The 17,597-nt window shown below is 38.4% G+C and overlaps 1 protein-coding gene across 1 annotated transcript; it reads left to right on the forward strand.

The window, feature by feature from the left end:
• The first annotated feature begins 767 nt into the window (after positions 1-767).
• Positions 768-5,600, forward strand: FABP4 (fatty acid binding protein 4). Its single transcript, XM_049853582.1, has 4 exons — positions 768-951; positions 3,843-4,015; positions 4,631-4,732; positions 5,382-5,600. Exons 1-4 carry the CDS (start codon positions 879-881, stop codon positions 5,430-5,432), a joined length of 399 nt encoding a protein of 132 aa, XP_049709539.1. The 5' UTR covers positions 768-878; the 3' UTR covers positions 5,433-5,600.
• Positions 5,601-17,597: the final 11,997 nt, after the last annotated feature.

Raw genomic sequence — 17,597 nt, forward strand, 5'->3', positions numbered from 1 at the left:
ACCACGTAAAAGAAGGAAAAAAAAGGTTTGATAGCTTGTGATCACACCATTTCTGATGATTTTTAAGTGAAGCAATGCTATCTGAAACTGAATACATTAGAGCTTATGCTATAGCTCCAGGAACTGAATGAATTTTCTCAATATGAAGATTGGGACCCATTTTTTTAAGGGAAATCATTATGTTCTCATTTAGGGAATTGAAAGAGTTAGGTTAAATTATTATTTGTTAATTTAACCTATAGTGCAGGCTCCCGGTGGATGAACTAAATTTATTATTTTTTTATTCTTGCAAAGTTACTTGAAATTAGAAATTTGAGATGTTTAAAATGCCATTGTTTCTTTTTGTTTTAATTACCAGGTAATTCCTGAGACAATACTGTCCCCAAGAGCCATTACACTTATTTAAGAAGCTCATGTTACTCAATTCAAAAGAAATACCACAGAATTGCAATTTTAATAAAAAAATTTAAGAAAAGGGGGTCCAAGGGTCAAAGTTCCTCCCATGACAATTATCCAGCTCTACGCTGGGATAAATATGCATGAAACTAGCAAGAAATTCAAAGTACCAAGCATTAAATGTTCAAAACAGGAATGTTTAAAATATTCCTTAATGGTTAAAAATAATTGTACTTTCAGTACAGTGACCATTTGCCAGGGAGAACCAAAGTTGAGAAATTTCTATTAAAAGCATGACTCAGAGGGAAAAATACAGAGGTCAGTAATGAAGGAAATGTTGTGATTTCATTCCCAGTTGGTCCTTCCCAAGACCACATGTTCTGGACATCTTTAAAAGGAAGTTATCTGTACTCATGAGAATCATAGCCTGAAAGCTGCAGCTACCTTCTCACCTTGAAGCATAATTGTAGGCAGCTCACAAAATGTGTGATGCATTTGTAGGTACCTGGAAACTGGTCTCCAGTGAAAACTTTGATGAATACATGAAAGAAGTGGGTAAGCAAATGCATTGTGCGATGACTGGATTTATAGCTTTTTCTCTAGGCGGAAAGGGTGTATGGCTGTGTTTTTCATTCTGGAAGCACTGGCCAGATATGAAAATGCTGTTTCCTATATAGAGTCTATACAAATATTAAGTGAGAACCATTTGTTTCTAGAAACATTCTGGACCAAAGCCGGAACTAATACTTCTTAAGGTAAAATGATATGAAAAAAAGGTCTGAACAGAATTTTTATGGACTATAAAAACGGCAAGTTTTTATTTTAATTGCTAAACCTGGTTTTCTTTGGTGTACCTGGCTCTTTGCCTGTTTTTCTTTCATTCTCTCTTGCAATGAACTAAACAATAACTTGGAAGTAAAGGCATATTCATTTCACAGGATGCATTAATTTTCATTTGAAACAGAAAACATTGTATTTCCCACCTTAACAGAGGTGCTTTTTAAAAGTTTTACTGAATGTATGTTCGCCTGTTTTTTTTTTTGTTGTTTTTTTTTTGTTTGTTTTTTTGCTTTAATGTTCAGTCCATTAAAATGTGTGGTTGTTTCATGGGCGACAAAATCTTACTTTCAGAAAATGTTTCTTAAAGGACTTAAATACTTCTTTGACTAGAAATTACATGGAATGACTTAGAATTGTTGAGCAGTAAAAAAGGAGAACATTACACACATAATACCTCCTCTTTGACAAAGAAGGCTTTTACTTTTTTAGATTCTCTTTACATTGCCTGGAAATCCTGGTGGTGTCGTGGTTAAGTGCTACAGCTACTAATCAAAAGGTCAGCAGTTCAAATCTACCAGGTGCTCCTTGGAAACTCTATGAGACAGTTCTACTCTGTCCTATAGGGTCGCTATGAGTCGGAATCGACTATACGGCAATGGGTTTGGGGTTATATTGCTTGTGAATGTTTCCCAGATAATTAAGAAAGTAAAGCAAGGGAGTAGGCATGTGGGTTCTCACTCGGGCAGCTCCTACCCTGAAAGCCCTCCTCCCTGTACTCCTGTACATGGTAAAATCTGATACAAGGGTAACAAATTGGGGAGGGATATTTATACAGTATTTTTATTAGAGTTTAGAATTTAATTACTAAATCTCAAAAGACTTAACCATCTCCTAGCTTATACAGTATATATTTTGCTTGTCTGTAACTACTGTTTTTCTTACTTACAGGCAAGAGGGAAATCAAGGACTTCACCATGACTGAAACCTAACTTTCCAGAATATTAGCTAGCATGATTGAGTAAACTAATATATGCAGATAATAGTAATGCCAGGATTTGGGACCTCTTATTTATTTTAAAAACATTTTATACTTTTAATATTAATCATTAAATTCCTAAAATTTAAAGTACGGATAGTAATTACAGACAGTAAGATGCTTCCTGAAATCAGGTAAACCATAGGCTGCTGTAACTGATGATGGGTGGACAGGTATCACCTTCATCCATGAGGACAGAGTCAAAGAATCGGGGAGTATGATTTTTGCCATGGTAGAACCTTCCGGAAGTAGAATGTGCTGCTTGACTTCAAGCACAGTGTCCTTTTACTAACCTGACTCACTTCATATATTTGATGTTATATTTTGTAGCAGAGTCAGAACTTGATGAAGCAACACATGGTCTTCCCACCTGGGGCCACTTTTTAGATAGGGAGCTAAATCAAAGCTGTAGCATCACTTGTTTTGCTCCATATATCTCTCCTGGTCTCCCCTCTATTTTTAATCTTCAATATCCATAAGTAGTCCTTAGTCAAAGAAGTAGCTGAGATATATGTAAACATTCAGCACGTCTACGACTATCATAAATTCTGTATGACATGCAATCACACCAAGTTACCACTGTCAGTGTTAGGCTGTAAATTTTTCATCCCAAAACTTACACAGGTTATATTCTTTTTAATAACAAGAAGAGAGAGAAATTTGCAACTTAGGTGAATGGGAATGAAAATGTTGGTTTCTAAACTTATTAAAATTGCCATTGCTTAAATTTTCAAGTTTTCATAGCTCATGTCCAGCCCCTCTCTAATATTTCCTACTATTTATTGGGAACAGTATGACCATTCTAAAATAGTATGAATGTAGGAAACATTTTGCCTTTCAGAAGAATTAACCTAAATAAGTAAGAAAATAACTGGAAAAGAAGCCAAGAAAGTAGATTGGCAGCAAACACTATAGAATACAATTCTCATCTACCCGAAATAGATTCTTTGAACTGACTAACGCTATATTGGCCAAAAAAAAAAAAAAAAGAATTCTGTTAAGAATTCTCTTTTACTGTGGATTTGATTGTTTTTGTGGCACAGTGGTGAAGAGCTATGGCTGCTAACCAAAAGATCAGCAGTTCGAATCCATCAGCCACTTTTTAGAAAACCTATGGAGCAGGTGGTTCTACTCTGTCCTATAGAGTCACTATGAGTAGGAATCGACTCGATTGGCAACAGTTTTTTTTTTTTTTTTTTTTTAATTATCTAAGAAGGTAAAGTTGAAGTGTCTCAAGTATTTCATGAACTGAGTAAAATGACAGTGGCTGCCCTAATGGGTTGAGACAGTTTGAGAGTGTGGTGACTTTTTTTTTTTTTTAAACATATTCCAGATGGACCTAACCTTTGTACAGATTCTTGATGAAAGTTAACAATGGGCCTCTTGATGAGTTACACCCAGAACCAGAGAAAGGGAAGCTCAAAAAATGAGCCTACCCCCATCGTCCCCCGGGGCTTCCCCTGAGTATTAAGCATGCTTACCTATTTTGCAGCAACTGTTTAAATCAGGCTTTTAAGAAACTCCATGGTGTCTTTCCCCTTTCTTCACACACACACACACACACTTATAGACGTGAGAATGAAAGTAAAATCTGACTTTTTTTTCTTTTCTTTTCTTTTCCTAACTGTAGGAGTGGGCTTTGCCACCCGGAAAGTGGGTGGCATGGCCAAACCCAACTTGATCATCAGTGTGAATGGGGATGTGATCACTATTAGGTCAGAAAGTACCTTTAAAAATACTGAGATTTCCTTCAAACTGGGTCAGGAATTTGATGAAATCACTGCAGATGACAGGAAAGTCAAGGTGAGGAATAAAGAATTGGTACAGAGTAACCGCTGGTTTCCAAATGACGGCTGTCTGCAAGAAACCATTTTGCAATAAAAGGAGGGAAACTGTTCTACCACAGGCAATGATCTCTTAATAATCAGCTTAAACTATGTTGTCTTCAATATGTAGTTGGTGATTTTTTCCTCTTTTTATGAAGTTGTCCTTAAGTTTTGAAAAATTATTAACAATTTATATGTCATACCATAAACAGAATACTTGAAGTGAATAAGTAACATAGGAATGTTAGATAATAATAAAAAAAGAGTGGAAGGGGGAAAAAAAAAGAGAGAAAATCACCCATAAGGCTACCATCTCAACAAAAATGTATTAATTATCTGCATTCCTTTACAATATTTTTTTAATGCATGCTTATGTAAAACTTTAGTCATAATGCATGTGTGTGTATATATATATATATATATAAGTTGGTATTCTGCTGTTTTCTACACTTATTTTTTTCTTGTTGCAATATATTCTGGTCATTTAAAATTACCAATGACCACAAAATATTCCTTGAACAAAAGTACCATATTCCTTACTTGACTATCCACCATCACATTGAAATTTTACCGTTTTTTCTTGTGCCTGCAGAGCATCATAATCTTAGATGGGGGTACTCTGGTACACGTGCAGAAGTGGGATGGAAAATCAACCACCATTAAGAGAAAACGAGTGGACGACAAACTGGTGGTGGTGAGTACCTTCCAGCTACCTAATTCTAGACCCTATGGCTCGGTCCTGTCAATCATTGGTCTACCTAAAGAACAGATGGAAAACATGGTGGCACAGTGGTCAAGAGCTATGGCTGCTAACCCAAAGGTCAGCAGTTCGAATCCACCAGCCACTCCTTGGAAACTCTGTGAAGCAGTTATACTCTGTTCCATAAGGTCACTAGCTATGAGTCGGAATCAACTCGACAGCAACGGGTTAAAGAACAGAAAACGGTTTTTGCTTACATAAAATAAAAAGTTGATTTTATTGAGATCATGTTTGCACTCTGGCAATTTCCTCATGCTTTTAACCTCAGCCCAGGGATGCCATCCCTCAGGAAGAATTCCCCGATGCCTCTCTAGTACTCTGAGCCTATTTCCATCAGTGCATGTACCACACACATTGCACTACGTGTTTCTTCCTCACCGTGTAGATTGTAAGACTCCTTGGGAGGATGACATATCTTCGTGGTCTTTTTATCTTCCTAACTTATTGCAATATCAGTTATAGAGGCACCCACAACAAATGTTTTAATAATGAATATCATTTCCTTCTCAACACTGGGGGAGACTGAATAAATACGTCCATTGTTTTAGTCCAGTGATTGACCAAGAACTTCGTTTGTATCTAGGAATGCATCATGAAAGACATCACTTCCACCAGAATTTATGAGAGAACATAAACCAAGTTCACAGAGCTGGACTGAAGTTTGCATCGAATTCTACAGCACTCTGTTGGATGTATTGTTCAAACAGATATTGTTATTTTCAACTAATTAGTAAACAACTGATTTCCCCCAAACTGGTTTTGTTCAATACAGTTGTCCTGTTTAAATAAACGTTTTCAGATTTAGAAGTTGATGTAATGATTTATTTACTGTGCCAGCTAACTTTGTAGTTATAATTGAGCGAAGGAAATAGAAAATTTGCATTACTGCTTTGTTTCTGGGGTAATAGAATCTTTCATAATCCAAAGTAAAAAAGAATTCAATATTCATGTATGTTCCATTTTCTCAAGTAGGAGTTGATAACTATGTGCACTGCTGAACATGAAGTTCCTCTTCAGCCCAGGGAAACCCTGGTGGCGTACCAAAACGTCTGCAGTTTGAATCCTCCAGGTGTTCCTTGGAAACTGTGGGGCAGTTCTATTCTGTCCTATAGGGTCACTATGAGTCAGAATTGACTCGACGACACTGGGTTTTTGGTTATAGGCAAGAAATTATTTCTCAGAGACCTAACCTGTTGCTATCAAGTCGATTCCGACTCATAGCGACCTTATAGGACAGAGTAGCATCACCATGAATCAGAATCAACGTGGTAGCAACAGGTTTATCTTATCTATAACACTGTAATAATGATCAGAAAATGAGTTCACCTCTTCTGGAGAACTTAGAAGAAGTAGACTAGTTTCCTTATGAGTTAGAATGTATTTGCTTCACAAAAACAGAAACTAAGACTCTCACTTGGGGCTTCCTGGAAGATCGGAGAACTCAAAAAGAAAATATTTCTAGCGGTTGATTAAGGCAATTATTGGTAAACCATCGTTTATTAAGTACTTACTATGGTGTTTATGACCTTACATCCAACTATGAATCCATCCATCCGTTCATACGTCTTGCCCTGTCTTAATCCAGAACAGATTTTAAATGATTTAGATGTAGTCAAACAAACAGAAAATGCCAGGCAGCAGAAAAAAGAAATCTGCAATTGGGAGCATCTCAAAGGCAAGGAGTGTGTCATATTTATAGCTGTATCCCCAGAATCTAGCTCAGTGAACAGCGGAGTCAAGGCTTAGTAAGCGTTCTTGAATGAGTGGATAAACCCTCTGCCCTGTGCTGTCAGGAAGAAAGAAAGAATGTCAGCTCGTGTTCATGGCCTCAATACAGCAGATAATTAGCAGGACCAGAATCATATCACCTGGGAAAATTGCTCTGCTAGCTCTTCCTCCTCCTTCATCTCCCCCCCCCCAAATCCAGACAGGGTTATACCCTTCCTACACATGACCTCAGAACAATGCGTGTATTTTTGCTATAACATTATCTGCGATATTATAACATTTTGGTTTTCATCTTTCCCATTCACTTGGCTATAACGCCTCTAGAACAGGACACTTACATGTATTCCCAGTATTTATCACAGTACCTGAAACATGGTAATTGCTCAGCAAATTGCAGTGGAATGAATGAAGACGCAATATAGAGAAGGTCACGACGTAGCTGTTAAATCATGTAGTACACACTATAGGTGAAGGAAGCCAGAGGTGAGCAGGATCAATGTGTGCTGGAGTAGTTAGGGAAGTGTTCAGAGTGGAGTATGTATTTGAACTGGGCCATGAAGGATAGCTGTGGAGTAACCTGACAGATAGCATTTTAACCAAGTGATAGAAGTTAACATCACAAAAAATTGGGCAAATCAACATCACGTGCCTTCTGATCTGACACAAAGAGAAGAGCACAGTATCACTTCTGTGGTATTATTGCCCAAAATGCATACCTATCCTGGAGAAACACCATACAACCCCAACTAGAGGCTATTCTGTAAAGTAATCGGCTATATGCTTCAAAATTATCAAGGTCATGAAAGACAAGGAAAGACTAAAGTTCTGTTTCCAATTGTAGGAGGCTAAAGAGGCATAATAGCTGAACGCAACACATGATCATGGATAGGATATTGACCTTGAGCCAGAAAGGTAAGGGAGAAAGGAGAAATTTTTTTTCCTTGTAGGCACAGGAAAAACTGTTGGGACAATTGGTGAGTTTTGAGTCAGGGCTGTGGATTGGATGGTAAGGTGGTATTATTATCAATGTTGATTTCCTGACTTTGATAGCTGTACTATGCTAATGTACCACAGCTTGTGTGTTACTATGAAGCTGAACAGATTTCTGCAGAGCTTCTAGACTAAGACAGACTGTGGAAAAAGCCCTGGTGACCTACTTCCAAAAACCAGCCAATGAAAGCCCTGTGGATCATACTTGTTCAATTACAAATTGATCATGGGGCTGGCACTGGATTAGGTAATGTTTTGTTCCATTATGCTTGGGATGGCCGTGAGTTAGGACTGACTTGAGGGCAACTAACAACAAGAGATGAATTTATTTTGTACTGTAGAAGAAATAAACTGGAAGTTTTCATGTTAAAAAAGTATTTGCTCAGTATTAATTTGGCATGACTGTTTTAAGTAATGCTATATGCAAAATGATGCAATACTCAAAAGTTAATGTAAAAATTCTCTTAAAACCACTATGTAGGTTAAAATTAGTTACAAAAGTGATGATGGTCTTGAAAAATGTATCATTTATACTAAGCAAATTATGGTGTCTCTTGAAATCAACACCAATACTAATGAATGAAGGATTCAATATTTCATTGGGAAAGCTCACGTTCAGAACAATTACCCAAAATTAAATTTCAAAGTTTTTGTTTTCTGTTGTATATATTATCATCTTTGAAAGAAAAAATGGTAACAATAAAAAAACATGGGCTTTTCAATTTTCTAGATTAAATTTACAGTTTGAAGGATTATTATGAACGTTAACTACAACATCTATGTAAGCACTGACAATTGAAATTGATGGAAGCACATAGGATAATGAAGGGGAATCACTGCAAGTGGAAATAAAAACCTTAAAATCTAGTGTGGCTCCAGCTAAAGTATTATATATGCCAGTTATAAATTACCAGACATATTTCTGAATAGTTTTGCAGCTCCCAGTATGTGTTTAATTTTACCAATAACCACCATCAGTGGAGAATGCAGCATATCAAAATCACACTTTAAAGAGATCTTTTGCAGCAGATTTTCCTGGTGGCATAGTGGCTAAAAGCTACGGCCGCTAATCAAAAGGTCAGCAGTTCAAATCCACCAATCGCTCCTTGGAAACTCTATGGGGCAGTTCTACTCTGTCGTATAGGGTCACTGTGAGTCGGAATCGTCAGCAACAGGTTTGGTTTTTCTTGGTTTCATGTCAAAAAAGGAGTCCCTGTGTGGTGCAAATGGTTAAGCACTTGACTACTAGCCAAAGGTTGGCAATTCAAGCTCATCCAGAAGGGCTCTAGGAAACAGACTTGTCAATCTGCTTCTGAAAGGTCACAGCCTTGAAAACCCTATGGAGCTGTTCTACTGTGTACACATGGGGTCACCATGAGTTGAAATTGAATCGATGGCAACTAACAACAATAAATGTCTAAAATGTCACAAGAAAGAAAGTCATTTTTTAAAACTAGACTTTGGAGAAGCATATAAAAATGAGATCGTGGAGCAGTAAACACTGAAATGTCATGAAAGCAAGACATGTAATTATTTTATAACAAAATTACTATATTCCAGTTTGTTTACTAGAATTAAAAATTAGAAACATTCTGACTTTAAAATTTTTTCACATGAGGAAGTGGTTTTTTTTTTTTTTCTTTTCTAATCAAACAAATGTAGCAAATGGGCTAGTGGTGGTAACAGCAGGAATCGTAGAGAACATTCTTAGCTGAGAAGGGAAAGATTTGTATAGTAATAATTCGACATTGATCAAAGGAGAAAGAAATCTGTAAGTCTTTCCACCATTAGATAATGACCAAATGAAAGGTCTACTGTAGGAGCAGGTTAAGAGACAGTAATATATTAAAACCTGTCTTTAGTCACTGTTAGAGATAAAGAGCATTAATGAGGAGAACTGTCTGTTAAAAGGGAATTAACACTGTTTATTCCTTTTGTCACTAATTCTTAAAACATTTTTGAGCACCTGCAATATGCTAAGCGCTGTCTTAGGGATACAGAGGTGACGAAGGGGAAAACTAGTTGCAATACTGAGAGATAAGTTATCTAATACGTTGTTGTTGTGTGCTGTCAAGTCAATTCTGGCTCATAGCGACCCTATGGGACAGAGTACAACTGCTGTAATCTTTACAGTAGGAGCCTTGGTGGTGGAGTGGTTGAATACTTGGCTGTTAACCAAAAATTGATGGAGTACCAATTGAGATGCTTCAACAAATGGATGCTGGGCTGGAAGCGCTCAAGTGTCTACGCCAGGAAATTTGGAAGACAGCTACCTGGCCTACCAACTGGAAGAGATTCACATTTATACCCATCTCAATGAGCGGTGATCCAATAAAACATGGAAATTGTCAAACAATATCAGTAATATCACACACAAGTAAAGTTTTACTGAAAATCATTCAAAAGCAATTGCAGCAGTACATCAACAGACAGCTGCCAGAAATTAAGCCAGATTCAGAAGAGGACTTGGAGCAAAGGATATCATTGCTGATGTCAGATGGATCATAACCGAAGGCACAAAATACCAGAAAGATGTTTACCTGCGTTTTATTAACTATGCAAAGTCATTTGACTGTATGGTTCATAACGAATTATGGATAACATTGTGAAGAATGGGAATTCCAGAACACTTAATTGTGCTCATGAGGAACCTTTACATAGATCAAGAGGCAGTTGTTCAGATAGAACAAGGGGATGCTGATTGGTTTAAAGTCAGGAAAGGTGTGCATCAGGGTTGTATTCTTTCACCATACTTATTCAATCTGTATGCTGAGCAAATAATCTGAGAGGCTGGACTATGTGAAGAAGAATGCAGCATCAGGACTGAAGGAAGACTCATTAGGGGCCTGCGATGTGCAGATGACACAACCTTGTTTGCTGAAAGTGAAGAGGTCTTGTAGCACTTATTGATGAGAATCAAAGACCACAGCCTTCAGTGTGGATTACACCCCAACATAAAGAAAACAAAAATCCTCACAACTGGACAAATAAGCAACATCATGATAAATGGAGAAAAGATTGAAGTTATTTTACTTGGATCCACAATCAACGCCCATGGAAACAGCAGTCAAGAAATCAAAGGATGTATTGAATTGGGCAAATGTGCTGCAGAAGACCTCTCTGAAGTGTTAAAAAGCAAAGATGTGGGCGGAGCCAAGATGGCGGACTAGGCAGACGCTACCTGGGATCCCTCTTACAACAAAGACACGGAAAAACAAGTGAATCGATCACATACATAACAATCTACGAACCCTGAACAACAAACACAGATTTAGAGACGGAAAACGAACTAATACGGGGAAGCAGCAATTGTTTCCAGAGCCTGGAGCCAGCGTACCAGTCAGGTACGGCACAAGCACAGAGACCTGCTCCACCCCTCTGAACTAACCCCGGGAGGGGGACCAGCCGGTTCCACGGGCGGCGTGGGACGCAGCCGGTAGGAGAAGTCCCCGGGAGGCAGTGACTGGTCTTGGAGTAGAAAGAGCAGCGTCCGAGCCGGGGAACTGTCCCGCAGGGATTTGGACTGGACGCAGGTATGGCATAAACACGGAGAGTTGCTCCACCCCCCTGAACTAACCCCGGGAAGGGGACCAGCCGGGTCGCGCGGGCGGCGTGGGACGCAGCCGGTAGGAGAAGTCCCCGGGAGGCAGCGACTGGTATTGGAGCAGGGAGAACAGCATCCCAGCCGGGACACTCGGTTACGGCACAAGCACGGGGAACTGCTCCACCCATCTGAACTAACCCCGGGAGGAGGCCTAACGGGTTCTCGGGGGTGGCACGGCCACGCCGCTGGAGGGACGAGAATTCCCCGGGACGCAGCGACTGATTTTGGAGTCGAGAGTACACCGTCCCAGTAGGGGAGCCTTGACGCTGGGCGTGGGGCTGGAAGCGGAGGATCTGACCGTGACTCCAGCGGGCCAGACCCCCCGGGGGCAATCTCCACACAGCCAGCACACATAGGCGACACGCCCCGCGGGAATCTCAGATATAATAGTCATTCCAAGCAAGACAAGCAACTCTAGCTATATTCTGAGGTGCTACTCTCCTATCTCTCTGTTCCCTTCGCACCCTCCCTAGGCAGCTTCATTAACATCTGAATAGCCTGAGCCAGAGGGAGAACTCTGATAGGGATCTGACTGCATTTTTTTTTTAGCGGATTTTCTGGAAAAACTAGTTTCCCAGTGATGGCTTGGAGACAACAATCCATATCAAACCACTTAAAGAAGCAGACCATGACAGCTTCTCCAACCCCCCAAACAAAAGAATCAAAATCTTTCCCAAATGAAGATACAATCTTGGAATTATCAGATACAGAATATAAAAAACTAATTTACAGAATGCTTAATGATATCACAAATGAAATTAGGATAACTGCAGAAAAAGCCAAGGAACACACCGATAAAACTGTTGAAGAACTCAAAAAGATTATTCAAGAACATACTGGAAAAATTAATAAGTTGCAAGAATCCATAGAGAGACAACATGTAGAAATCCAAAAGATTAACAATAAAATAACAGAATTAGACAACGCGCTAGGAAGTCAGAGGAGCAGACTCGAGCAATTAGAATGCAGACTGGGACATCTGGAGGACCAGGGAATCAACACCAACATAGCTGAAAAAAAATCAGATAAAAGAATTAAAAAAAATGAAGAAACCCTAAGAATTATGTGGGACTCTATAAAGAAGGATAACCTGCGGGTGATTGGAGTCCCAGAACAGGGAGGGGGGACAGAAAACACAGAGAAAATAGTTGAAGAACTCCTGACAGAAAACTTCCCTGACATCATGAAAGACGAAAGGATATCTATCCAAGATGCTCATCGAACCCCATTTAAGATTGATCCAAAAAGAAAAACACCAAGACATATTATCATCAAACTCACCAAAACCAAAGATAAACAGAAAATTTTAAAAGCAGCCAGGGAGAAAAGAAAGGTTTCCTTCAAGGGAGAATCAATAAGAATATGTTCTGACTACTCAGCAGAAACCATGCAGGCAAGAAGGGAATGGGACGACATATACAGAACACTGAAGGAGAAAAACTGCCAGCCAAGGATCATATATCCAGCAAAACTCTCTCTGAAATATGAAGGCGAAATTAAGATATTTACAGACAAACACAAGTTTAGAGAATTTGCAAAAACCAAACCAAAGCTACAAGAAATACTAAAGGATATTGTTCGGTCAGAGAACCAATAATATCAGATATCAGCACAACACAAGGTCACAAAACAGAATGTTCTGATATCAACTCAAATAGGGAAATCACAAAAACAAACAAATTAAGATTAATTAAAAAAAAAATACACATAACAGGGAATCCTGGAAGTCAATATGTAAAAGATCACAATAATCAAAAAGAGGGACTAAATACAGGAGGCAATGAACTGCCATATGAAGAGTGATACAAGGCGATATAGAACAATACAAGTTAGGTTTTTACTTAGAAAAATAGGGGTAAATAATAAGGTAACCACAAAAAGGTATAACAACTCTATAACTCAAGATAAAAACCAAGAAAAACGTAACGACTCAACTAACATAAAGTCAAACACTATGAAAATGAGGATCTCACAATTTACTAAGAAAAACGCCTCAGCACAAAAAAGTATGTGGAAAAATGAAATTGTCAACAACACACATAAAAAGGCATCAAAATGACAGCACTAAAAACTTATTTATCTATAATTATCCTGAATGTAAATGGACTAAATGCACCAATAAAGAGACAGAGAGTCACAGACTGGATAAAGAAACACGATCCATCTATATGCTGCCTACAAGAGACACACCTTAGACTTAGAGACACAAACAAACTAAAACTCAAAGGATGGAAAAAAGTATATCAAGCAAACAATAAGCAAAAAAGAAGAGGAGTAGCAATATTAATTTCTGACAAAATAGACTTTAGACTTAAATCCACCACAAAGGATAAAGAAGGACACTATATAATGATAAAAGGGACAATTGATCAGGAAGACATAACCATATTAAATATTTATGCACCCAATGACAGGGCTGCAAGATACATAAATCAAATTTTAACAGAATTGAAAAGCGAGATAGATACCTCCACAATTATAGTAGGAGACTTCAACACACCACTTTCGGAGAAGGACAGGACATCCAGTAAGAAGCTCAACAGAGACACGGAAGACCTAATTACAACAATCAACCAACTTGACCTCATTGACTTATACAGAACTCTCCACCCAACTGCTGCAAAATATACTTTTTTTTCTAGCACACATGGAACATTCTCTAGAATAGACCACATATTAGGTCATAAAACAAACCTTTGCAGAGTCCAAAACATCGAAATATTACAAAGCATCTTCTCAGACCACAAGGCAATAAAACTAGAGATCAATAACAGAAAAACTAGGGAAAAGAAATCAAATACTTGGAAACTGAACAATACCCTCCTGAAAAAAGACTGGGTTATAGAAGACATCAAGGAGGGAATAAGGAAATTCATAGAATGCAACGAGAATGAAAATACTTCCTATCAAAACCTCTGGGACACAGCAAAAGCAGTGCTCAGAGGCCAATTTATATCAATAAATGCACACATACAAAAAGAAGAAAGAGCCAAAATCAGAGAACTGTCCCTACAACTTGAACAAATAGAAAGTGAGCAACAAAAGAATCCATCAGGCACCAGAAGAAAACAAATAATAAAAATTAGAGCTGAACTAAATGAATTAGAAAACAGAAAAACAATTGAAAGAATTAACAAAGCCAAAAGCTGGTTCTTTGAAAAATTAACAAAATTGATAAACCATTGGCTAGACTGACTAAAGAAATACAGGAAAGGAAACAAATAACCCCAATAAGAAATGAGAAGGACCACATCACAACAGAACCAAACGAAATTAAAAGAATCATTTCAGATTATTATGAAAAATTGTACTCTAACAAATTTGAAAACCTAGAAGAAATGGATGAATTCCTGGAAAAACACTACCTACCTAAACTAACACATTCAGAAGTAGAACAACTAAATAGACCCATAACAAAAAAAGAGATTGAAACGGTAATCAAAAAACTCCCAACAAAAAAAAGCCCTGGCCCGGACGGCTTCACTGCAGAGTTCTACCAAACTTTCAGAGAAGAGTTAACACCACTACTACTGAAGGTATTTCAAAGCATAGAAAAGGACGGAATACTACCCAACTCATTCTATGAAGCCACCATCTCCCTGATACCAAAACCAGGTAAAGACATTACAAAAAAAGAAAATTATAGACCTATATCCCTCATGAACATTGATGCAAAAATCCTCAACAAAATTCTAGCCAATAGAATCCAACAACACATCAAAAAAATAATTCACCCTGATCAAGTGGGATTTATACCAGGTATGCAAGGCTGGTTTAATATCAGAAAAACCATTAATGTAATCCATCACATAAATAAAAAAAAAGACAAAAACCACATGATCTTATCAATTGATGCAGAAAAGGCATTTGACAAAGTCCAACACCCATTTATGATAAAAACTCTTACCAAAATAGGAATTGAAGGAAAATTCCTCAACATAATAAAGGGCATCTATGCAAAGCCAACAGCCAATATCACTCTAAATGGAGAGAACCTGAAAGCATTTCCCTTGAGAACGGGAACCAGACAAGGATGCCCTTTATCACCGCTCTTATTCAACATCGTGTTGGAAGTCTTAGCCAGGGCAATTAGGCTAGACAAAGAAATAAAAGGTATCCGCATTGGCAAGGAAGAAGTAAAGTTATCACTATTTGCAGATGACATGATTATATACACAGAAAACCCTAAGGAATCCTCCAGAAAACTACTGAAACTAATAGAAGAGTTTGGCAGAGTCTCAGGTTATAAAATAAACATACAAAAATCACTTGGATTCCTCTACATCAACAAAAAGAACACCGAAGAGGAAATAACCAAATCAATACCATTCACAGTAGCCCCCAAGAAGATAAGATACTTAGGAATAAATCTTACCAAGGATGTAAAAGACCTATACAAAGAAAACTACAAAGCTCTACTACAAGAAATTCAAAAGGACATACTTAAGTGGAAAAACATACCCTGCTCATGGATAGGAAGACTTAACATAGTAAAAATGTCTATTCTACCAAAAGCCATCTATACATTTAACGCACTTCCGATCCAAATTCCAATGTCATATTTTAAGGGGATAGAGAAACAAATCACCAATTTCATGTGGAAGGGAAAGAAGCCCCGGATAAGCAAAGCACTACTGAAAAAGAAGAAGAAAGTGGGAGGCCGCACCTTACCCGACTTCAGAACCTATTATACAGCCACAGTAGTCAAAACAGCCTGGTATTGGTACAACAACAGACACATAGACCAATGGAACAGAATTGAGAACCCAGACATAGATCCATCCACGTATGAGCAGCTGATATTTGACAAAGGACCAGTGTCAATTAACTGGGGAAAAGATAGCCTTTTTAACAAATGGTGCTGGCATAACTGGATATCCATTTGCAAAAAAATGAAACAGGACCCATACCTCACACCATGCACAAAAACTAACTCCAAGTGGATCAAAGACCTAAACATAAAGACTAAAACGATAAAGATCAAGGAAGAAAAAATTGGGACAACCCTAGGAGCCCTAATACAAGGTATAAACAGAATACAAAACATTACCAAAAATGATGAAGAGAAACCCGATAACTGGGAGCTCCTAAAAATCAAACACCTATGCTCATCTAAAGACTTCTCCAAAAGAGTAAAAAGACCACCTACAGACTGGGAAAGAATTTTCAGCTATGACATCTCCGACCAGCGCCTGATCTCTAAAATCTACATGATTCTGTCAAAACTCAACCACAAAAAGACAAACAACCCAATCAAGAAGTGGGCAAAGGATATGAACACACATTTCACTAAAGAAGATATTCAGGCAGCCAACAGATACATGAGAAAATGCTCTCGATCATTAGCCATTAGAGAAATGCAAATTAAAACTACGATGAGATTCCATCTCACACCAGCAAGGCTGGCATTAATCCAAAAAACACAAAATAATAAATGTTGGAGAGGCTATGGAGAGATTGGAACTCTCATACACTGCTGGTGGGAATGTAAAATGGTACAACCACTTTGGAAATCTATCTGGCGTTATCTTAAACAGTTAGAAATAGAACTACCATACAACCCCGAAATCCCACTCCTAGGAATATACCCTAGAGATACAAGAGCCTTCATACAAACAGATATATGCACACCCATGTTTATTGCAGCTCTGTTTACAATAGCAAAAAGTTGGAAGCAACCAAGGTGTCCATCAACGGATGAATGGGTAAATAAATTGTGGTATATTCACACAATGGAATACTACACATCGATAAAGAACAGTGACGAATCTGTGAAACATTTCATAACATGGAGGAACCTGGAAGGCATTATGCTGAGCGAAATGAGTCAGAGGCAAAAGGACAAATATTGTATAAGACCGCTATTATAAGATCTTGAGAAATAGTAAACCTGAGAAGAACACATACTTTTGTGGTTACGAGGGGGGGAGGGAGGGAGGGTGGGAGAGGGTTTTTTATTGATTAATCAGTAGATAAGAACTGCTTTAGGTGAAGGGAAAGACAACACTCAATACATGGAAGGTCAGCTCAATTGGACTGGATCAAAAGCAAAGAAGTTTCCGGGATAAAATGAATGCTTCAAAGGTCAGCGGAGCAAGCGCAGGGGTCTGGGGAACATGGTTTGCGGGGACTTCTAAGTCAATTGGCAAAATAATTCTATTATGAAATCATTCTGCATCCCACTTTGAAATATGGCGTCTGGGGTCTTAAATGCTAACAAGCGGCCACCTAAGATGCAGCAATTGGTCTCAACCCACCTGGAGCAAAGGAAAATGAAGAACACCAAGGCCACACGACAACTAAGAGTCCAAGAGACAGAAAGGGCCACATGAACCAGAGACCTACATCATCCTGAGACCAGAAGAACTAGTTGGTGCCCGGCCACAATCGATGACTGCCCTGACAGGGAGCACAGCAGAGGACCCCTGAGGGAGCAGGAGATCAGTGGGATGCAGACCCCAAATTCTCATAAAAAGA

This window comes from Elephas maximus, chromosome 15 (assembly GCF_024166365.1).
Source record: "Elephas maximus indicus isolate mEleMax1 chromosome 15, mEleMax1 primary haplotype, whole genome shotgun sequence".
NCBI classification, from domain to species: domain Eukaryota; kingdom Metazoa; phylum Chordata; class Mammalia; order Proboscidea; family Elephantidae; genus Elephas; species Elephas maximus.

Bases quoted from the DNA above. Each gene is read 5' to 3' on its own strand.
- FABP4 (XM_049853582.1), top strand. From the start codon at position 879: ATGTGTGATGCATTTGTAGGTACCTGGAAACTGGTCTCCAGTGAAAAC. The intron at 952-3,842 runs GTAAGCAAATGC...TCCTAACTGTAG, and splicing joins TGAATACATGAAAGAAGTGG to GAGTGGGCTTTGCCACCCGG. The intron at 4,016-4,630 runs GTGAGGAATAAA...TTGTGCCTGCAG, and splicing joins CAGATGACAGGAAAGTCAAG to AGCATCATAATCTTAGATGG.